Below are 23,918 nucleotides of genomic sequence, written 5' to 3' on the forward strand. Positions count from 1 at the left end.
CCCATTATACTTCCCCCACTCTCATTTTAATATCACCTTGGCAAAGCTGAGGAGCAGACATCTTCGTGCCTCCATCAGTTATGCCCTCTGGGAGTCTCAGTTCCTCCCTTTACACGCCGGATACTTAACGCTGCGGGATCTAAACCCTGGCCAAAATAAATTTTAAAGCTGGAAAAAATCCACACTGTACCCTTTGCATTAGCCTAATAGGCTGAAAATAGCCATGACAACCAAATTAAGGGACAGCGACTGAGACTCAGGCTCACTCCCTGTACACATTTTACTTAGGAAGACGGGGAGGGGCGTGAAGTTAAGCACTCAACGACCATTTCCTTAATTTGGGAGAAGGGCCTTCAGCTGGCGTCCCTGGCTGATCCTCAACTCCGCTCCTGCTGAGTGGACAAGTCTCGGAGCGGCCCTGCTGTGTGCGGGGGACACGCGGGGTGGGGAAGGCTGAGCGGGGAAAACCAGGGGTTCTCGGGTTGGAAAACAAAGGGAAAGAATGGGTTTGGGGACCAAGGGCGTGGAGGGGTGTGAGATTTTGAGCGAGGCTTCCTGGATACTGAGTGTAAAACTTCGCAGGAGGAGCTGGGGAGACCGAGGCAGATTTGGCAACAAAAGGGTCCCGGGATGGGCAAGTTTACGAACCGGGATGCGAGAACAGAGTTGGAGAGCTTTGATGAGGAGTGTGAATGAAGCCGGCTGAACTCGCACCGCGCGGCTGGCTCCCGGCTCGCGGGCGGGCCCTCCAGGGAGCAGCCCCTCAGCCCGCCCTGAGGGCGGGGCTGGCCCGGCGGTTACATAACAAACCTGTGCGAGCGGCTGGGGGCGGTTCGGGCGGTTCAGGGGTGGTGGGGGCGGGGCAGGGGCGGGGCCAGGGCGGGGCTAGACCTGCACCGGGCCAGGCAAGATGGCGGCCATGGAGACGGACACGGCGCAGCTGACCCTAGAGTCGCTGCCCACCGATCCCCTGCTCCTCATCTTATCCTTTTTGGACTATCGGGACCTAATCAAGTAATGGGACGACACGCATGGCAGGGGTGGGGGATGGGGAGAGGAGGCGGTGAGGCAGGGGGGAAGGAGGTCGGGGCCGCTGACAGGACCCGGGCTCCCGCGACACCAGAAGGTGACGCCAGGGCCGCCCTCATCCTGCAGAGCCACCGGGGACCGGGACGAGACGGGGGCGAAAAGGGCCTCGCCCTGAGTCTTCCTCCCGTCCTGGGCCCAGGTTTGAGAAGCGACGAGAGCTCTCTCTCCCAGGCCTCGGCGAGGCCCACTTGCAAGAGAAGGAGGTAGTGGCTCTCGTGCCGCCCCGCCGCGCTCCGTGGACCCCCGCTGGCCCCGCAGGTTCCCGCCCGGTCGGGGTCAGTCCCGGCTGCTGTGTAAAAGCCCCTGTCCCTGCCAGGCGCTCTTCTCTGCTGGGTCCGGGGCCTGCGGAGTCTGGCGCCGGCGTGGGCAGGTGGGGCGAGCGAAAGGAGGAGATAGGCAACCCCTTATACTCCCCTGGCGCGACTTCCCCAGCGCCAGAATCGCTGTCAGGGCTCACTTTCGGACTTCAGTGCATGAGAATTGTTTTTGCTGTCAGCATTGCTCCTTACGGTTCGATGTTGGATTTTGTGTTTTGGTACTGACTTCCGGTGATGCCATGCCGGTGACTCTCGTCTCTCCTGGACACTTTGGGTTTCCCACATTACTAGCATCTGTTCCAGAAATAAACACCGGTTGCTGATAAGGTGGTTTAATTCCCAGTTTCTTCAGAACTTGGGACTGTCTGGGGTAGTGGAAGAAATGGCGCTGCCAGCCCGCCCCCCAGCTGTCAGGATTGTTTACACCCTTGACAGGGGGTGGCATGGCTGTGAGTTTCCTGTGATACCGTATGTATTTGCAGAGGATGCAAAGTCGCCCTCTTAGGATAGGTAGGCGCGATTTGTTTTGTGTTTTGGATTAACCGTTAGATTCTAGCCATTTGATGATTGTACCCTGTGTTATTAGAGGTTCTTTTATGAATACAGATTTCTTGGAGTTACAGATAGTTGTTGGCCTAGCTAAGTGGTGATAGATACCTCAAGTTTTTGGTCACTACCTGTACTGGTCGCTACCTGTACCTGCTAGCACTTTTATTTCTCTAGAAAATACTTACAATTTAACTAACAACCACCAACTTTTGATTGCTGCCAGAGTAATCTTTCTAAGACACATCTGGTTGTCATTCTCCTTAAAACCCGTGACACCCTTATGTTTATAGACTGTAACCTAAACTTCTGGGGCATTGAAGGCTCTTATCATCTGGCTTGTATATCTGAGGTCCTCCAGGACTTATTTCTCCTCCACTATCACATTTGCACCATCCCTTCTAGCCAAATCAGGCCTCTGCCAGCACACAACACACTTGCACTTTCTTTTTTCTTTTTTTTTGCCTGTGGCTCAAGCTCTCGACCTTGCCTGGAATGCCTTGCCTACTTCTTCTCAACCTGGCAAGGTGGAGAAGATGCCCTCTCTACCTTCTTCCTGCAGAATTGAGTTGCCATGTCAGGTAGATGGCGTGCTTCTTGATTGTAAGGACTGCCTTGCTTATCTTCGTATTCAAAGATTTTTTTTTTTCGAGGGCCTGCTATGTGCCAGTCTGTTGAGTGTTGAGGGTACAGTAGTGGACAACGCAGATAAGGCAGCTCTTATAGAGCTTACAGTCCAGTGGGCAGGCCATAATTGCAAGAGGTGCTTAGTGCAGTGAAGGAAATAGATTGCTCTGTTAAGAAATAGGAAGGGAGAGGTGATCAAATTGGAAGGAGCTGCCATATATGAAGCAGGGCATATGCAGTTCTGGCAGGGGGAAAAGTATGTTCAGAGGTTGACGGGACTGCTGAATGGTACTGTTCAACAGCATGGCCTGGTGGAAGATAGAGAAGGCTGGCATTGCTGGAGGTAGGGAATGACTCACAGACAGTGATCAGATGAGGGTGGTGAGATCATGCAGGACCTTGGGAACCACGGTGAGGAGGTAAAATTTTACTTTAAATGCCTTAGGTAGTAATCACAATTTTAAACAGAAGTGACATGATCCCTCTGTAAATGTCTGTGGAAATAAATTGAGTTGAATACCATTTGAATTTTATCTACAGAAAAGTGTCCAGTGTTCTGCAGCTTTTTTCCTGCACCACACAGCCCAGTTTTGTCAAGGGTCTAGTCTAGTGATAAGCTCTGAAGTTTTGGGTATGTATTTGCTGAACTGGACTGGGTTGGATTGGATTAGTACACTGGAATCATGTAGCATCAGTTGCATCGTTTGAATTGAGATAATCCGATACCCTGTCCATTGCAGAGTGATTTATTCTGAAATGGAGTGAATAAGTGCCACACTGTGCATCAGAATGACCTGTGCATGAGAATGGCCTGTGGCACTTTTTAAACATATAGATGCCTGAGGTACAGATCTCAGTCTAAACCAACTGGATCAGAATCTCTAGAACAGTAGTTTTCAATCTTGATGTGCATTGAATTCATCTTTCACGCATATTCCAGATTCTTTTATGTTGTTTAGCTCCTAGGGCAGTGGAGGGAGAGGAATCAAGAAGAGGGTATGGAAACTGAATGCACAAAACTGAAGGGATTCCTATGTTTACAGAAGTTAATTTGGGCATCTCCTGAACTTGGCAGAAAAGGATGAAGATGATGTTTCTGTAAAATCTGAAAATCAAACAAAGGCAATTTTGTTTACTATAGATTGGTTTTTAACACACCTTAGTCATGGTCTTGACAAACCTGATGTAATTTAAGATTCTGTTGATTAGCTACTGCCCAAGTGAGATCTTTGAATACCTACTTTCTGTTAATATAACTGAGTCCTAATCTTAGATTCATTCTTTTTACAAATTAATTATGTAGGGTGGAATTTACAGGATTGCAACACTGTTGTGTTAGAAATCTTTATATGGTAAGAAAGTTATTTGCTTCTAACATTCCATGTTTTGTGGCAGCCGATAACTTGTAGAGCCATGATTATTGAATCAGATCTGTTACGATTCAGGCACCCTCTATAGGTGGACTTTCCAGTAGTTGCTTTAATGAAAAAGTGGTTTTGGTGGCAGTACTTTTTTCCTTTAAGTAAAAAATTTTAAAAAACAAAAGATCTGTGTATTTAGTAGCATATATCTTACAGATCTTGGGAAAAAAACCCAAGTCCCTTTATGACTAAATAACTTTCTTCCTATATGTAGAAGTGAGTATTGTCCTGACAATAAGCATAGGACAACTCCTTGATTAGAGATGAACTCCAATGGTATATATGGTTTGTAGATATTTTTGTGAAAAATTACGATTGTAGATGTTTCAGGGTTTATTTGTGAACTCAGTTTCACTACTAGCAAGGCAATTATACTACTTAACATGTTAAACATGTTTTAGAAAATGGTTTTGTAATTGTAAGGGTAATCAGTGAAAAATAAGAGAAACAAAAGGCATAAAACAAAACTTAACAATGAATATTTTAATCTTTATTTTAAAATTGTTTTCTTACTTTTTTTAATACTATCGGTGAATCTGGTTACTGCCAGCTGTTGCTATGTCAGTCGAAGACTTAGCCAACTATCAAGTCATGATCCGCTCTGGAGAAGACATTGCAAAAAATACTGGCTGATATCTGAGTGAGTATTCGGGGAATATGTACTTCTGAAAGCTGGTCCTTGGTTTCTTCCATAACACTAGTCTGTCCTGATTCTCCTCTCTAACCCTTGTCTCTTTATCTCCTTTGGTGGTTCTTCTCGTGCCTGCTAGTAAATGTTGGTATTCGCCAAGGTTCTGTCTTTAGCCCACTTCTGCTCTCCCTCTCTGAACTCTACTGCATGCATTGTTGCCATTTATAGTGACTATCTGCATGCTCCTAACTCCCAAACCTGAATCTCCCTCCCTGACTTCCCTACTGAGCTCTGGAATTGTTTGCAGAGCTGTCTGCTGGACCTTTCTATTGGCTGTCCCACATTTATTAACTGGATTCAGTAAATGTTAACAAATTTGACAGAATCAAAGTGCAGATGACAGAAAGTGGGAGTTGAGAAAGGTGGAAGAAATGAGTAGGAATGCTAATATCTTTTCTTAGATTGAGTGGAGTCAGGTAGTGACTAAAGTTGGTGAAGTAAGAAGCAGAGTTCATATTATTTAAAGCTGCAAGCTTTAGACAGAACTGAAAATTAATAACAGAGCTATCAAACACTGGGAGGAAAAAGAACAGGTAAGGGGAAGTTTAAGTATTGCTAGATCTTCCCGTGTTTCCCTTTGGGGTATCAGTAGATACATGTGAAGTTGATAAATCAACAACTAGAGGCATAAACATTTAGAACTATAGAGGTAACTTCTAGAAACACCTAAGATTTCCTTTGAGGAGTTGGACTTAAAACAGGAGAATAGTTTTTCATCGTAAGTTCTTTGGTACCTTTTAGTTTTAATAATCTATGTGTATATTATTTAGATTAATAAAAAGATGCTCCCTTTCCCTCTCCTACCGCTGCAAAAAAACCTCACCCTGAATTGTTTTTTTCCCCATTCCTAAACCTATCCTTCAGCATTGCCAGTCTTCATAGCAGCATCATCCACTCAGGCATCCAAATCAGAATTAGGAGTCATCCTAGTTGTGTGTCTCTCTCTCTCCCCACTTCTCTCCCTCCTTCTACATTCATCACAAAGGCTTACCAAGCCTTTCTTACCAAGCTCGTTAGTATGTTACCTTAAGGCCCTCTGTGACTGCCTCACCCTCTATCACTTCTGATTCTTAATTTTATACTTCATTCTTTCTCACTAGTTAGACTCTACCTTTTTTGAAGGCAAAAAATGTGCCTAATTTTTTTATATCCTCAGTGGCTAAGTGGACACTCAATAAATGCTTAGGGAATTTTACCAAATAGGAATGTTGAATCATATAATTAATTTCATGTTCTATGATTCTCAACTAATTCAGTATAGATATGTGTTAGATTAATATTATTATATCACAAGATTCTAAGTATTCTCTAAAACAGAATACATGATGCCTTTAAAATTTTATAATTGGTATATTTTTAAGAGTAAGTTGAAATTTATACATTACTACTATTCACATTTTATTAAAGATTAGAAAACTGAAAAAAATAACTAGAAAGAAAATGAGAAAATGAGTGCCTAACAATCCACCATGCCAGCAGTCACTTTTGTTAAAATTTTTAATGTATATATCACTTTTTGCTATCTGATCTTCATTTGTGGCTAAAATATAATGAAAAGGAAGAGAAAAGTACACGTTCCTTTATGTTGTAGGTATCTAAAATAAATGCTAAGATTATTTTAAAAGATTTTAAGTCTCATGTTTTTCATCTATTTAGGGAAGAGAAAACACAGAAGAATCAGTGTTGGAAATCTCTCTTCATAGATACTTACTCTGATGTAGGAAGATACATTGACCATTATGCTGCTATTAAAAAGGCCTGGGATGATCTCAAGAAATATTTGGAGCCCAGGTGTCCGCGGATGGTTTTATCTCTGAAAGGTACTGGGAATGCAGGGTCCCCTTCCCCGTTTTCATTACTATTAGTATAAATAGGTTAGTTTAAATAACTTTGAATCTCTGTCATCTACGCAACTGTGTTAATCCAACCTTGTCTGTGATTTACTGTTCATATTTGGCCATTGGAAGTGGGACCTTCACTCTAGTGCTTACGCTGTTTTTTCTCAGCCTTGGGACCCACATGGTTATTTATCAGAAGGGAAAGCTGAACTTTTATCCTTATATTTGTTTTCTATTAAGAAAATAGTCATGCTAAGATTGTGTGAGAGTAATTATGGTGATTTCTTTTAAAAGATTTTTTTTTGATTGTGAAATTTTGCCTACTGTATCAGCACTCTTTCCTATTTTCAGTACAAGTAAATGTTTGTTTGATAGTCTAATATTCAGAAAGACCCTTGGTCTTTACCTGTGTAAGAGCAGCCTAGTAGAGTAAGGAAAACTTTTATCCTTATTTTGACATTTACAAAATAGTAGAACTAAGATCTGAACTGAGGTCTGTTCGACTCCAGAATATGCTCTTTCTATTATACCATTATTGTCCAATTTTGGCAAGAAATATTAAGCTATTTCCATTAATTTGATTTAATTAACAATCATGCAAATAGACAGATTGTAGATAGATTGCCACTTACCTGCTTTACCCTCCCAGTTTTTTTCAGATTTCTATACTGAAAGGCATTGTATACATGTTCGGTTTTGCTGAGCTAAAGTTGGAATCAGTTCTTCTCAAATATTTTCTTCCATTTAGAACTAAAGACTCTTTTGAAACACTATTCCTTTTGCATTTTGTGTTTCCTCTCTGATTTCCCATGCAAATGTTACTTTCATGCAAATCACAGTTGCATGACCAGGTGCTTGAAACTGAATTGCTAGAAGGTAGAAGAAAGAATGATTTGGCAGAAAGAGTCGAGCTTTGAAGAAAAGTACCCTTGATTAAAAAAAGTACCTTTTCTTAGAAAAAAGAATAATACTATTTACTTGGTATGTAGGGTTGAATATTTCAAGAGGAAAGTAAATCTGAAAATAGGTATTTGGTGATGATAAGGCAAGGGCTTACAGTAGCTATTATTAATTAAACACAAAGCTAGGCACTGGCTAAGTATTTCTTGAGTGTTACTCCATTTAATTGCAAAAGTCCTATGGGATAAATAATTACTATTCTCATTTTATAGGTGGATTACCTAAGGCATAAAAAACTAAGTAAGTTGTGGCTGGGCACAGTGGCTCACGCCTGTAATCCTAGCACTTTGGGAGGCCGAGGCGGGCAGTCAGGAGATGGAGACCATCCTGGCTAACACAGTGAAACCTCGTCTCTACTAAAAATACAAAAAAATTAGCCAGGCGTGGTGGTGGGCGCCTATAGTCCCAGCTACTCGGGAGGCTGAGGCGGGAGAATGGCGTGAACCCTGGAGGCAAAGCTTGCAGTGAGCTGAAATCATGCCACTGCACTCCAGCCTGGGTGACAGAGCGAGACTCTGTCTCCAAAACAAAAACAAAAACAAAACAAACAAACGAAAAAACTAAATTGTTTAACCATCACAAAGGAAAAGGCAAAAACCAGGATTTGGATACAGAGCTGACTCCAGAGCTATGGTCTTAACATTGACTGAAGGGAGACAGGACCTATCCCATTATGTTTGGAATGTGGATTGGACTAGAAGAGCTAGTTTAAATATTAGGAGATTTGGAACATGATATGGTATATGGTTCTGCTCTTAGGCTCAGAGCTATCAAGAAGATAAAACTAAGGATATGTAACAACTGCTGCTGCTGCTGCTGATTTTTCTTTTCTTTTTCTTTCTTTCTTTTTTTTTTTTTGGTGCATGAATTTTGGTATTTCCAGGCTCCCTGTACTACCTAGCAGTTGGAGGTGAGGTTGTCAGATAATTCCTTGACAGCTCCTGTTTTACTCCATGGTGCCAGTTCTCTGGGGCTTTTCCATGAGTTGGAATAGGATAAAGGCTCTTTGATGTCTGCAGTGCTGGGGGTTCTTGGAACCCTAGGCTTATGAATTTTAGAACCAAGTCAGGAAACTTGCTGCTCACCTCAGCTGCCACAGTCTTGATTCCATCGCAAGGTTATAGAGGTTGCAGGTAAAAAGGAAAATCAGAAAGCAAATAGGCATTGGCCTTGGGGAAATTTTTTTGGAGCGTCTTGAAATTAAGATATATTGTTATCACATATCTTCATATCTCATATTTACCTTAAGTTTTGGCTTAAAATTTTAGAGTTGGAAGGCACCTTAGAGACTGTTTAGACCAGGGGTTGGCAAACTTTTTCTTTAAAGGACCAGACGGTAAAATTTTAGGCTTTGTGGGACACATGGTCTCTGTCACAACTCTTCAGCTCAGCTGTTGTGGGAAAGCAGCCAAAGATGATTCATAAACAAATGAGTGTTGCTGTATTCCAATAAAACTTTATTCCTACAAGGAGGCAGCAGGCCAGGATTTGGAGTGTGGGCTATTAATGTGCCCGTCCTGGTTTATGCTGGTAAGTTGAAGAAACATACCCAGAGAGTTTAAGTGACTCATGCAAGGTATCAAACTAGTGACCAAGATACAACTCTAATCTAGGCTTCTTGGCTCCTAGTAACTTTTTCACTGTTTCCTTCTCTGAGTAGGTTAAGGGGAAAAGAAAGTAAATAAATATTTGCTGAGTGCGAATAAAGCACTTTATTAAACGTGAAGTCTTATTTAATCCTCACTATAATTCTCTAAGGTAGGTGGTATTATCCCCCTTTGAGAATGAAGAGACAGGATTAAAGAAGTGAAATAGCTTGCCAGAAATCATGCAGTCAGTGTGTATCAGTCCATTTTTGCATTACTATAAAGAAATGTCTGAATCTGGGTAATTTATAAGACAAGAGGTTTAATTGGTTCACGATTCTGCAGGCTGTACAGGAAGCATGGCGGCATCTGCTTCTGGGGAGGCCTCAGGGAGCTTTTACTCATGGGGAAGCAAAGCATGAGCAGGCGTGTCACATGGCAAAAGCAAGATCAATAGAGAGAGAGGGAAGTACGGCACACTTTTAAACAGCCAGATCTCATGAGAAGTCACTCACTATCTTGAGGACAGCACCAAGGGAAGGATGCTAAACCATTCATGAGAAAAAATCCACCCCCATGATCCAATCACCTCCCACCAGGTGCCCCTCCAATATTGGGCATTACAGTTCAACATGAGATTTGGGAGGGGACAAATATACAAACTATGTCAAGTAGTAGAGCAAAGATTAACTCTGGTCTTTCTGCCTCCCGAATTCTATGATAGTTGGATACCTCTTTCAACCTTGATTTTACTGTATTGTAAACATATATTTCCTTTTAGTTTTCTTTTTGCCATGTTTATTTTTGTCTCTTTCTCTTCTTCAAGAAATTCTTAGTTTCTTAATGTTACATGTTAAGTGTCTAACGTGGCATATACTGTACAAATATTAGTTTCTTTCCTCATCCAGTAGTTCAGGTTGCCATTCAGCTTTGTTTTTTTTTAATGAACTTTTTATTTTGGAGTAATTTGAGATGTACAGAAAAGTTGCAAAGAGAGTTCAGAGAGTTCTATACACCCCTCACCCTTTACCCTTATGTATCCCACTGTGGGACATTTATGAAACTAAAACATCTTCATTGGCACATTACTATTAACTAAACTCCAGACTTCACTTGAATTTCACCAGATTTTCCATTATTATCCTTTTTCTGTTCCAGGATCCAGTCCAGAATACCACATTGCATTTAGTTGTCATGTCTCCTTAGTGTACTCTGATCCATGGCAGTTTCTTTGTCTTTTATGACCTTGACAGTTTTTTGTTTGTTTGTTTGTTTTTTGAGACAGTCGCCCAGGATGGAGTACAGTGGCATGATCTTGGCTCACTGCATCCTCTGCCTCCCAGGTTCAAGCAGTTCTCCTGCCTCGACCTCCCAAGTAGCTGGGACTACAGGCACAAACCACCACACCTGGCTAATTTTTGTATTTTTAATAGAGACAGGGTTTCACCATGTTGGCCAGGCTGGTCTTGAACTCTTGACGACAAGTGATCTGCCCCTGTGGGCCTCCCGGAGTGCTGAGATTACAGACGTGAACCAGCCACCACACCCAGCCCCTTGACATTTTTGAGAGAGTACTTACCAGGTATTTTGTATTAGGTTAGTGCAAAAGCAATTGTAGTTGCTCAAATCAGCTTCATCTTGATATTTTACTGATGATTAGACTGGAGTTGGAGTTATTTTCTTTTTTAGGTAACTGCAGATGTGAAGTGCCCCTCTCACCACTTTATGTCCAGGGGTACATGCTGTCACTAATGGTTTTAACTAGCATACAGAAATAGGAACAAATTGTAAGTGCACAACTCATTGAATTATCACAAAGTAAACATGTCCATTGTAACACCCTCCAGATCAAGAAGTCGAATATTATCTGTACCTAGAAGCCCTCCTCATATTTCTTCCCTCTTTCACAGAGGCAACCATTATTCTGATTGTTTATGCTGTTGAGTAGTTTTCTTTTTTGAACTTTGTGTAAGTTGTATGAATAAGTATTTTATATGGATTATTTCTACTTTGTGAGATTCAGCCTTTTTGAGTGTAACAGAGTTTGTTAATTTTGGCTGCAGTATAGTACTCCATTATCTGAGTAGACTATTCCTTCTACTGTTAATGGATATTTGGGTTATTTCTATTTCTGGCTATTACAAATAATGCTGTACATTTTTATATACATTGTTGATGTCTATTTGAGTATATTTCTACTGGGTAAATATCTGGCATTGGGTTTGCTGGGTTATAGAGTTGCTTATATTAAACTTCAAAGGATGGTGTTTAGTTTTGAAAGTAGTTCTACCAGTTTACATTCTTACCCGCACTTTAATGTTATCATTTGTTTTATTTTAACCTTTTTGGCAGGTGTAGTGGTGGTTTTCATTCACATTTCCCTAAGGATGTAGAATAATGACAGTTGTATTTCTGTCTTTCCAAGCCTCATATATCATGTATTTCTTTTTCTTGCCTTATTGCACTGGTGAGGGCCTTCAGTACAGTGTTGGAGAGGAGTAATGATGGGATAGCGGGCATCCTTATCTTTCTGATTGCAGAGGGAAAGCTTTCAGCATTTCACCTTTAAATAAGATGTTTGCTGTAGGGTTTTTTTTGTAGATATTCTTTATCAGATTGAAGATGTCCCTCTGATCCTAGTTTGGGAAGAGGGTTTTTGTTTTTGTTTTTTAAATGGATAATTGAATTTCTATCAAATGCCTTGTCTGCCTTATGATTCTCATGATTTTTCTCCTTATTTTGTTAATGCAGTGAAATGCATTAATTGCTTTTCTGAATGCTAAACCACTCTGTATTCCTGGAATAATCCTACTTTGATTGTAATATATTATCTTTTTCATATGTACTGGATATGATCTGCTAGTATTTTATTGGGATTTTTACATCTGTGTTCATGAGAGTTTGGCCTGTAATTTTCCTTTCTTGCAATGTTCTTGTCAGGTGTTGGTATCAAGATGATGCTGGCCTTATAAAACGAGTCGGGAAGTGTTGCCTCTTTTTCTGTTCCCTGGAAGAGTTTATGTAAGCTTGGTCTTATTTTTTGCTTAAATGATTAGTAGAATGCACCAGTGAAGCCATTCAATTCTGGAGTTTTCATTGTAGGAAAGTTTTAAACTGTGGATTCAATTCCTTTATTAGATATAGGAGCATTTTGATTTTCTGTTTATTCTTATGTCAATTTTGATAAGTTGTTTTCTAGGAAATTGTCCACTTCATCTATTTTCAAATCTGTTGACATAAAGTTTTTCATAATATCCTCTTATCTTTTTAATGCTTGTTAGATCTGTGGTGCTATCACCTTTTCCATTTCTAATATTAATTATTTATATTTTTGCTGTTTTTCTTCATCAGTCTTGCTAGATGGGGTGAATTAATTTTATTAATCTTTTCAAAGAGCTGGCTTTTGCCTTTGTCAGTCCTTTACTATATGTTTCTTTTTTATTTCGTTAATTTCTTTGATGTCTTCTCTTTGAATTTACTGTGATTTTTTTTTTTTTCCTGACTTGGGATCATTGCTTAGATCGTAGATTTTCAGGCTTTCTTATTTTTTCAGATGAATTTAGAGCTCTAAATTTCCCACTGAGCACATTAGTTTGTCCCATAAGTTTTAATACATTGTATTTTCATTACCATGCAGTTCAAAGTATTTTTTGATTTCTTTGATTTCTTCTTTAACCCATGAATGATATAGAAGTGTATTACTTAATTTCTAAATATTTTGGACTTTTAAAGTAATCTTTTAAATATAATTTATAATTTAATTCCACTGTGATCACAGGATATACTTTATGTAAGTTCAGTCATTTAAAATTTGTTAGGACTTATTCTGTGATCTAGTATATGATCTATTTTGGTAAATGTTTTATGTATACTTAAAAATAATGTATTTTCTGTGATTATGGAGTTCAATACTGTATATATAATTAGGTAACATTTGTTAATCATGTTCAAATCTTCTACACTCTTACTGAATTGTTTATTTTGTCTACCTGTTGTGTTAGTTAATGAGAGAAGTATGATAAAATCTGTTGCTGTGGTAGGCAGAATTCTGAGATAGTCCCCAAATTCCCACCCACTGGTGTACATGCCTGGTACAATGATCTCTCCTTGAGTGTAGGTGGTACTATGAAAATAACTGATTTTCTTCCATTAGGTCATATTATTTGAAAAAGGTGAAGGGATTTTGCATATGTAATTAAGTTCCCAAATTAGTTGAATTTGAGTTAATTATTAATCAAAAAGCAAATTATCCTGACTGGGCTGCACTTAATCAGATGAGCCCTTAAAAGGGACTGGGCCCTTCCAGAAGTCAGATTCAATGTGCCTCTCCTATTGACTTTGAATAAGCAAACTGGCATATTGTGGAGAGGGCCACATGGTAGAGAATGGTGGGTGACCTCCAGGAGCTGAGGGCCTCAGTCCTGAGGAATTGAATTCTGCCAACAACCAGTGAGCTTGGAAGAGGATCCTAAGCATACGATGCGTAAGATGAGATAGCAGCCCCAGTTGATGCCATAATTTCAGCCTTGTGGGGCCTGAGCAGAGGATCCAGTTGAGTCATATCTAGACTCCTGACCTACAGAAACTGTGAAATAATAAGTACTTTAAGCTGCTAATATTACAGCAGGAGAAAACTACAGCCACTGTGATTGTAGATATATCTTTTCCCCATTTTAGTTGTCATTTAAAAATATATTTTAAAGCTCTTATTAGGTACATAAAATTAGAATTGGAACATCTGTGTAGTGAATTTAATCTTTTTGTTATTACAGAAAGTCCTCCATTAGCTCTCATAAAGTTGTTTGCCTTAAAGTCTCATTTCATGTGATTTTAGTAGAGCTACTCTAGCTTTGTTTTCTGTATTTACTTTAAGATGTATCTCTTGTATATAATTTTTTGTTTTTTATCTGGTCTGTCAGTTTGTCTTTTCATTAGATTATTTCATCTATTCATATTTAATAGATTTACTAATGTGTTTGAGTTGAGATATACCATGTTTCTGTTTGTTTTTCTATTTGTCCCATCTGTTCACTGTTCCTTTTTTGCAATCTTCTTAATTATGTTTCATTCCATTCCCTTCTCCTTTCTTTTTTTAGTGATTTTATTAGAGATTAAAACGTTGCATCTTTGACTTATTAAAGTCTAATGTAAATTAGTATTTTTTCCACTTCCTGGACAATGAAAGAACTTTATAATGCATTAACTCCAATCACCTCCCTCCTGCCTTTTGATTTATGGTTTTTGTGATTTTGATTTTTAACATATTTAGTTTCCCTGAAAACATTCTTATTTTACATATTCAATATTCTTTTAGACTAACCTTCATATTTACCTTTTCTGGTTGGCCTTTATCCCTTCCTATGTCTTCATGCTTCCATCTGGGATCACTTTCCTTCCACCTGAAGAATTCCTTTTGGTATTTCTTTTAACTGGCCGCTGCTGCTGAATTTTTCTTTTGTTTGTCTAAACATGTATTTATTTCATCTTCATTGTTGAAGATATATTCACTGGTTATAGGGTTTTGGTCAGCAGTGATTTTTCTTCATCACTTTAAAGGTATCATTCTCCTGACTTCTATTGTTTATTTTCTTTTTAAAGACAGGGTCTTGCTTTGTTGCCCAGGCTGGAGTGCTGTGGCACAATCATGGCCCATTGCAGCCTCCAACTCCTGGGCTCAAGCAGTCCTCCCAGCTCAGTCTCCCGAGTAGCTGGGACTACAGGTGCGACACCATTCCTGGCTAATTTTTAAGTTTTTTTCTTTCTTTCTTTCTTTTTTTTTTTTAATAGATGGGGGTCTTGCTATGTTGCCCAGGCTGGTCTCGAACTCCTGGCCTCAAGCCACCCTCCCACCTCAGCCTCCCAAAGTGCTGGGATTACATGCATGAGCCACTGAGTCCAGCTAACTTCTATTGTTTCTGTAGAGAATTTAGCTGTCAGTCTCACTGTTTTTCTTTTGAAGGGAATTGTACACTCACCTTATCCCCCACACTGCTTTTAAAATTTCTCTTTGTCTTCGATTTTAGCAGTTTTCCAAGATGTATCTAGATAACTATTTTGTTTGTAATTTTTCTCCATAGGGTTTATGGTGCTTCTGAATCATGGTTTGACATTTTCATCAATTTTGGAAAATTCTCTACTGTTATCTCCAAATACTGCTTCTGCCTCATTCTGCTTTTCCTCTCCCTCTGGGATTCCAGTGCTTGTATCATAGACCTTTCTGCCATGTCCTCCCATGTGTGTCTTAGGCTCTTTTTGTGTTTTTCCATCCTTTTTTGTCATCTGACCTGGCTTCCAGTTTATAATTCCCTCTTCAGCTTTGAAACTATGATTTGTTGTTAAACCCTTTCAGTGTATTCTTATTTTAGTTTTTGCATTTTTCAGCTCTAAGATTTCCATTTGATTCATTTTTATAGTTTCTAGTTCTCTGCTGAAATACTCGATCTTGTCATTTAATTCATTGAATGTATCAATTGTGGTTATTTTTAAGTCCATGTTTACTAACTCCAATAACGATGTATTATGGATTTGGTTCTATTTTCTATTTTTTCTCTTTCTTTAGTCAGATCTTGTCTTTGTATAGGCCTAGTTGTTTTTAATTTATTGCTAGACATAATTTGAAATTTGGGGTAACGTTATTTTCTTCTAGAGATTACTTTTGCTTTTGGCTAGCAGCTAGTCAATGGGCAGATCACTGTAATGCAATCAGGGATTGATATGATTGAAAGCTGGGCTTTAGTCTTTATGAAGACTAGTCTTATTTTCAGTTCATCCTTTTTCCTAGGATGACAGTCAGGATCCTAGCCCAAAAACCTTGGGTTTTACCAGGTCCCTCTCTCCTTTGTGGACCCTGAACTCTGTTGTTTTGCCCTCTAGCCTCGTGGTACTGCCTAAAGCTTTGCACAGCTTCTTGGCCACTCAACCTCATATTTGCTTTCAGAATTGACAGCAATTTTTATCTTGTCTAAAGACAAGGTGGCTTCCAATGCCTGGCTCACCTCTCAGTCTCCCTCTTCTCCTAGACCCCTCTCCCCTGCCGTTGTGATTCTTCGAAAGTCTTCAAGCCAATTTTTTGTTGTCAATATTCAGCAAGAGGTTTACTCCAACAACCTGGTGGGCTGCTGCTGAATGTCGATCTCTTCTCTTGGTATTTGTCATTATTTCCCACTTCTCAAAAGCTCGAATATGTGGCAAATTTACAAACATGCAAAATAGAGTTCAAGTTAATGGCCTCCCCACACATGAACCCATACCTTATGTCCTATATTTCCCATTGAGAGTCAATGTTAAAACTCTTAAGTAACATCAGTTTAGAGAACTTCCAGGGGTTTTGTTATTATTATTATTTTTTAATAAGGCAGTATGAATATTTTAGATTTAGGCAATTTAGAGGTTTGTGTTATAATGTGAAAACATTATTGTGGATCTCATTGGTACCCACTTTCCATGTTTTACTAAGTGCCAGTGTTTTCCCTGTTAGGAGGAAACTAAGAAATTTGCTTGCTCAGTGCTTCAAATTAGGTTTCAATTCATTTCCCTCTATTTCAGCCGTAGATTTCGGACAGAATTCACTCACTCCAAGATTGTTTCATTAGTTAGCAGATAGATTGCATTTCTTCTTAGATTTAAGCTTGCTTCTTCACAATTCACTCTTTTTTGTGCCTTTATAGAGGGTGCTCGAGAGGAAGACCTTGACGCTGTGGAAGCGCAGATTGGCTGCAAGCTTCCTGACGATTATCGATGTTCATACCGGATCCACAATGGACAGAAGTTAGTGGTTCCTGGGTAAGATATTCAATGTTTTGGTTATTTTTAATGATGCAAGTTATTTTTTAGAATGAAAGTAAATAAATTGTATTTGTAGTTACCCTTAACAAATTAAAGATGCATGGAATTCCCTCTTTCTCCTTTATAGCAATCCATAAGACAAAATCTATAGCTTGAATTAGATTTTACCAAAATAAATATATCTCATAAAAACACAGTTTCTATCAATATACTGGTATAGTTAAAGTGAAGTCTGGTATGGGATGGGAGATGGGACACACAGTAAAGGTATATGCGATATATTTTAACCAAATTCTTCAGAACTCTTGAAATGTATATCTTATTACAGGCCAGGCAAATTATTTTGGGAGCTTGATGCAAATTCTACCTACTCTACATGTAAAGAGCAATCATTTGTCCAGAGCCGCATACACTACACTAAAGAAAATTGTTTTGTCATGTTAAACACAGTCTATAGTTGAATGGCCTGTTTAAAATTTAATTCTAAAAAATGAAGTATTCATTGTGGAACTTTTTTTTTTTTTTTTTTTTTTTGAGACAGGGTCTTGCTCTGTCTCCCAGCCCGGAATATAGTGGCGTGACCTCAGCTCACTGCAGCCTTGACTCCCCTGGCTCAAGCGATCCTGCCACCTCAGCTGTCCCAGTAACTAGAAGTACAGGCGCACCATCACGCCTGGCTACTTTTTTGTATTTTTTGTAGAGATGGGGTCTTGCCATGTTGCCCAGGCTGGTCTTGAATTCCTGGGCTCAAGCAATTCCTGCCTCAGCCTCCTAAAGTGCTGGGATTACAGATGCAACCCACGCATCCAGCCTTTTTTTTTTTTCCAAGAGATGGTGTCTTGCTATATTGCCAGGCTAGTGGTATTTAACTCCTGGGCTCAAGCAATCTTCCTGCCTCTGCCTCCCAAGTAGTTGGGGCTACAGGCATATACCACTGTGCCTTGCTCAGCTTTATTTATTTGTTTTTTTTAAGATTTGTTTTACAAACTTTTATTATTTTAAATTTTTATTTATTATTATTATTTTTAGAGGTGGGGTCTTACTATATTGCCCAGGCTAGTCTTGAACTCCTAGGCTCAAGGGACCCTCCTGCCTCAGCCTTCCAGCCAACCATATCCACCTTACATGGTGGAACTCTTGGGTAAAAGTGGACCATGCAGTAGTCATCAGAATTCACCCACAGTTTTAGAAGGCTGTGCTTTGAATGGGCCTACTCCTTTCGCACTTTTATGAAAGTCAGCTATTTCAGAGACATTGTGCTTGTGAAATGCTAATAAGAATTTAAGGAGAACTTTGCATTGTTCTTATTGGAACCTGGTGTTCCTTTGTATGTGAAGAATCATGTGAGACTCTGTTACAATTTCAGATGAGGGTTGAATGAGTATAGGGAATCCCGGAGGTAATCACATTGAGATTACAAGGTAGCCTTCAGAAGTCAAATATTGGGGGCAGGGCACGGTGGCTCACGCCTGAAACTAGCTCTTTGGGATGCCAAGGCAGGAGGACTCCTGCAGTCAGGAGTTCAAGACCAACCTGGGTAGCATAGCAAGATCCTGCCTGTCTCTATAAAAAATTAAGTTACAAACAATTAGCCAGACTTGGTAGCATGCACCGATAGCTCCAGCTACTCGGGACCTGTGGATCTCTTGAGCTCAGGAGTTTGGGGCTGCAGTAAGCCACTGCACTCCAGCCTGGGTAACAGAACGAGATCCTGTGTCAGAAAAAGAAAGAAATCAAATATTGGGTATAGGTCAGAAACAGAAGTCAGTTAGGACTAGATGACCCTAAATTATTGGCTATTTTTTCCTATTGAACTGAAACTTGACAAAGTTGAAAAATTGTCAGATTTTAAGAGCAAACAGGAGAGAACTTTGTTAGAAAAGTTGCCCAGAACCGACATGACAAATAGGTCATAAATTGCAACCCAGGGATTTTTATCTATACATGGCTGAAGCATTGAGACTTAGGAATCTCATCAAGGAATACCTTGATACCTGTATTGCTGTATGTATATTTAATGAGATTAATTTATACCCCAGGCATCCAACTTTGTGAAAATTTGGACAAGGTTTAAGCTGCTTTACATTTATACTCTCTGGTTGCACAGGGTAAGCTAAAGGTTGTATCAAGATAAACGCATCAGATAATTTACTTCTTTAAACATTAAATTGGCCATACATACATGGCTAGCAGAACACCAGCAAATCAATATATCATGGCAAGATGGATTCTTGAAAACAATAAAACTGTATTTCTTTTTAAAACATTGCCATTTAGACATTTAATTAGTTTTTAATTTAAATCGAATCTTTTTTCCAATCAAAAGAGTTTGAATTAAATATTTAGAAATTATAGTGCTTTGGGTATTCCTGATTTGGAATTGTCATGTTAATTAGTACTCATAAAGTTGTGAGTGGGAAATTATTATTCATCAGAAAGATGAAGCACAGCTGTTTGGCACTGCCAGGTATTACATGTTTGAGTCTGTATGCTCCTCAGGTTATTGGGAAGCATGGCACTGTCTAATCACTATCGTTCTGAAGATTTGTTAGACGTCGATACAGCTGCCGGAGGATTCCAGCAGAGACAGGGATTGAAATACTGTCTGCCTTTAACTTTTTGCATACATACTGGTTTGAGTCAGTATATAGCAGTGGAAGCTGCAGAGGGCCGAAACAAAAATGAAGTTTTCTACCAATGTCCAGTAAGTAGAACGTGTGTTTAAATATGGCATTAAGATGTGTTCTGATGGTTGTATAAATGCATGCATTAGGTATTTTCAGGATTGTAGAATGGGTATAGAATATTATGCATTTTAGTCATAGACCTCTCTAACTAGAGTTAATATTCTGACATAATGGCATGGAACCCAAGAGAAAACTTGACAGTTGGACATAAAAAACTAGTGTATATACAGAGGAAAAGCTATGATTTGTCTTAAGGTATATTAAGGAAGACTAATGAGGAGCTTTTTGTTGAAGTAATTAATTGTAATATATGTTTCAGACTTGCCAAAAATTTAGCCTTTGAACATCCTTTGATTCATGCTTTGAGTGCAATAGAAACTTTTAAAACTTTCTTCAGTGAGTATTTGACATATCAAAAAATGTAGTTCTTTTTTTAGGAGACTTTTATTATTTTAATGTAACCACAGAAAATATTATGGTATTGGTTTCATTTAATAAAAATGAAAAAATAATTTTAAGTTCTCAGTAATTTCTCAGTTACACACCCTCTGCCTTCATTTTTGCCTTGATATGAACTTTTTACTTAAAAAAGGAATTTAAAATATAAAATTCTAAATTTTGGCTGGGTGTGGTGGCTGACACCTGTGATCTCAGCACTTTGGGAGGCTGAGGCAGGTGGATCAACTGAGATCAGAAGTTTGAGACCAGCCTAGCCATCATGGCAAAACCCCATCTCTACTGAAAAAAAAAAACACACAAAAATTAACCAGGTGTGGTGGCGCACGCCTGTAGTCCCAGCTACTTGGGGAGGCTGAGGCAGGAGAATTGCTTGAATCCAGGAGACGGAGGTCATAGTGAGCTGAGATCAAGCCACTGCATTCCAGCCTGGGCAACAGAGCAAGGCTCCCTCTCAAAAATAAAAAATAAAAAGAAAATGCTTTTTGTAGTTGAGACTTGTGACTCTACCTAACATTTTACATATTTAAAGAGCTTTTATAGCTTCTAACTTTTTAAAGCATTTTCATACTTTTTATCTCATTTTTGACTTGATGTCTCTGTAAGGTTGTAGGATGGTAGCTTGGTCTCTCCATTTACTGAGAAGAGTGAGTAACCTAGAATTGTTCAAATCTCTTGACTCTGATTCAGAACCCTTTCTTCTAGGATAACAAGCCATATATCTTCTTATTTCAACTTTATTTTTATCTGTTTTGCCTCATCTCCAGGGAAAGATACAGATAGTGAACAATGAAAAATTAAGTAAAATATGTTTTTATCGATTGTATTCTTTTTCTCACCTAGGACCAAATGGCTCGAAATCCAGCTGCTATTGACATGTTTATTATAGGTAGGAAAGAAAAAAGTCTTTTTTCCCGCTTCTTCTTCCTGGATATCATAAAAAAATTAAATTGGTAAAAACTTTTTCAGCTACTTTAGCAGCTGGCAATTTCATACTTGGATTTCTTTAAGGTTTGCTGGTTTATAAAGTACTGCATCTAGGTTTTCATTAGAACAGTTTTTGTATTGAATATTTTAATTTTGAAAAAAGCCAATCCATATACAATCTCATGCTCTGAGGACTCTTCTATAAGGCAATGAAATACGCAGAATTGCTGTGAATGTGTATATATTTTTCTTAATGCACGTGTATTATTCATTATATTCATGTATAATTGGAGATACAGATACATAAAGCAACTTTAAACTTTTTCTCTTTTGGTGCTAATGCAGTAGCATTAAGATACTAAGTCACGTTAGAGACCTCTAAAGCAACAGTGTTTAGGGACTAATATAAACTCTATACCTCATAAACTCCTTGGTAAAACAACTAGTTTTTCTTGGCCTTAAAAGAGTATTGCTTATAGGTTTTGAGAACCCTTCAATTTGTAAGTAACTACAGCTCACCCCTTTGCTATTTATCCCGTCTTGTCTTGTTTGGATTTTGGTCATCTAGAGAAGCTTCCAGACTGTCCATTCTGCTTTTTAAGGGTGCTGAGTGACATATATTAAACATCTCCATATATGAATAGTAAAGGGTCCTTATAGACTAAGGCATTTGTATTCAATTCTGTCTTCTCATTGGAACTTTGAACAATGAACAATGTATCTCATTGGAACTTTGAACACTATTTGTTCCATACTATGGCACATCCACGTTCATGGTGTACTTCACAATATCAAGATCTCACCCTTACCTAGTAAGTTATAAAAAGCTTTTAAATGTAGGTCCTAGCTTTCAGCTCACTCTGACTCATGTGGTCTCTGGTTTCTAAGTTAAGCACCCTCTGGAGCTGTTTCCTATGCTCACTGCCCTCGTTGGTATTTTTGCATAGCACACACTTTCAGAGATTACCATAGTGGCTGTGGTCCAGCAGTGCTACTCAGTTTATAAATGAAAGGCAGCCAAGTGCTAAGGTAAGCTGCTGCCCAGCCTCTGTGAGTTCCTTACTCTTAGTTTGGTGCTCATCTGACATGGTGTGTAGAACCTCACCACTCCAGCAGAGTACTAAGGTGTAATAATACTATGCCAGTAGCTGGGATTTCTCTTAAAATGGGAGAGCAAAGCAAAAGATTGAGAGACACTGAGAAGAGATGACGTGGGAAGTTAATGCGGGGAGAAAGGACAAAAAAGGAGCTTCCTTTCAGCTGCCTTGAAAAAGCTCCAGAACCATCAGAGAGACCCCAACACATGGGCTCACTTTAAAAGGTAAATTACCTTAGAACATATAAATTGCATCTTGATTCAACTAAGTTTGTTTAGACTGGTAACACACAAAATAGCATAAACTGGTGGTCAGTGTGCTATTAATAGATATTTAAGAAAACTGGAATCTGTCAGATAAGTTTAGTAGTGAGTGCAGCCTAGTCTGTCCTCATCTTAAAGAATACACTCTGGTCCGTATTGTAATAAAATAAGGTAGATTAAAATACACCATGCCAATCTTTTTATGCAAACCACAAATTTGTCTCTACTTATATAACATTTTTTCCACAAAATATACATATATATGATTTTTTAAAATTCAGAGAAATTACTAGTGCTAAAAATGTAAAATTATACCCTCTATGAATTTTAATGACATTATATAGCTTCTTAATATCTTACTCAAAGTAGGTACATGATCAATGAACCTTGAATACAAGTGTTTAATAAATAATGGGTCAGAATGGGTCATTAATAGATATTGAGAAAAGAGCCAACTATTATAGTTTACCTTCTCTCAGTTGATACCTTTTAAAAGCTTAAAGCCTTGTACCCTTAGATATAAGCCAAAATGTATCTTCTGTCATTCCCTAAATAGAATAATTAGTAAACACTACACATTTAGCATATGACATTCAGTGTGACAGAGTGTAGAAACTGGGTTAATTGAAACCAGATTACAAAGAAATTCATTGAACAAAATTAATTAAAGGACTAATATGTTCTAGGCACTGAGATGTATTAACAGTAAATAATGGGGGGTCTGACAGACTTATGTTAAATATTACCTAGAAGGGGTAAACATTATTAATTCATGTAAATACTTGTTATAATCCAATCATTAGATCACTGATATATGGTCTGGACTAGACTGTTCCAGTAATCCTTTTCTGCTTTGAGCTGGTCACTAAGAATATGGAGGACCGCTGTGCAATTAAATCTATAGTAGTGTGCAACTAGACCACTTTGGGATTGGCTTGATGCACAGAACTCCACAATGCCATGTCCCTGGTAGATGTCCAGACTGAGCCTGGCTTCTGCCAAAATTTTGTGCTTGAGTCAGGATGTACCTGGACCAGGGAAGTCTGAGAATAGGTACTGATATTTTTCTTGTAGTTTCTTCCTAGACATAGCTGTATCTTCTTTGTTCTATATGTTCAATAAATTACAGAAAGAAGGCTTTTCATTCTTGTACCAGAATGAATTAAAGTTTAAAATTTGATTAATTGTAAGTGTAAAAAAATAGTTTGAAGGTCGTTGGCGGATTCTCTAACAATAGTTGGGGGGATGAAAAGGGGGAGAATCCCAAGGAAATAAGGTAGATAGAATTGAGAATAGAAATTGACCTTATAAATGATTAGCACAATTATATCTATAAATGTTTCTAGTTTTGGTATCATACTGTAAAGTATAGAGGAATTACAATTGTTTCCTATATAGATTTTATAAAACTATTTGTTCTTTTCTTTTTTTCTCCTTTTCCTGGTTTATAGGTGCTACTTTTACTGACTGGTTTACCTCTTATGTCAAAAATGTTGTATCAGGTGGCTTCCCTATCATCAGAGACCAAATTTTCAGGTATTTTATTTAGGTCTTTTTGGATTGAAATGATTGTAAATCAGAGAAAAATTATAACTCACAGATCATGAAATGAAGTTTCCCAAGAAGGT

At 38.7% G+C, this 23,918-nt stretch overlaps 1 protein-coding gene across 1 annotated transcript in view; it reads left to right on the forward strand.

Annotated features, from left to right (window-relative positions):
• The first annotated feature begins 864 nt into the window (after positions 1 to 864).
• Positions 865 to 23,918, forward strand: part of FBXO3 (F-box protein 3) — a 33,567-nt gene continuing 10,513 nt past the window's right edge. The window contains exons 1-7 of the mRNA XM_011965548.1: positions 865 to 1,014; positions 4,551 to 4,640; positions 6,348 to 6,511; positions 16,743 to 16,857; positions 19,360 to 19,564; positions 20,847 to 20,892; positions 23,742 to 23,826. Coding sequence (XP_011820938.1) covers positions 911 to 1,014; positions 4,551 to 4,640; positions 6,348 to 6,511; positions 16,743 to 16,857; positions 19,360 to 19,564; positions 20,847 to 20,892; positions 23,742 to 23,826 — 809 coding nt within the window. The 5' untranslated portion in view covers positions 865 to 910. The remainder of the gene's footprint in view (positions 1,015 to 4,550; positions 4,641 to 6,347; positions 6,512 to 16,742; positions 16,858 to 19,359; positions 19,565 to 20,846; positions 20,893 to 23,741; positions 23,827 to 23,918) is intronic.

The sequence above is a fragment of the Mandrillus leucophaeus genome, unplaced genomic scaffold (assembly GCF_000951045.1).
Source record: "Mandrillus leucophaeus isolate KB7577 unplaced genomic scaffold, Mleu.le_1.0 Scaffold73, whole genome shotgun sequence".
Taxonomy (NCBI): domain Eukaryota; kingdom Metazoa; phylum Chordata; class Mammalia; order Primates; family Cercopithecidae; genus Mandrillus; species Mandrillus leucophaeus.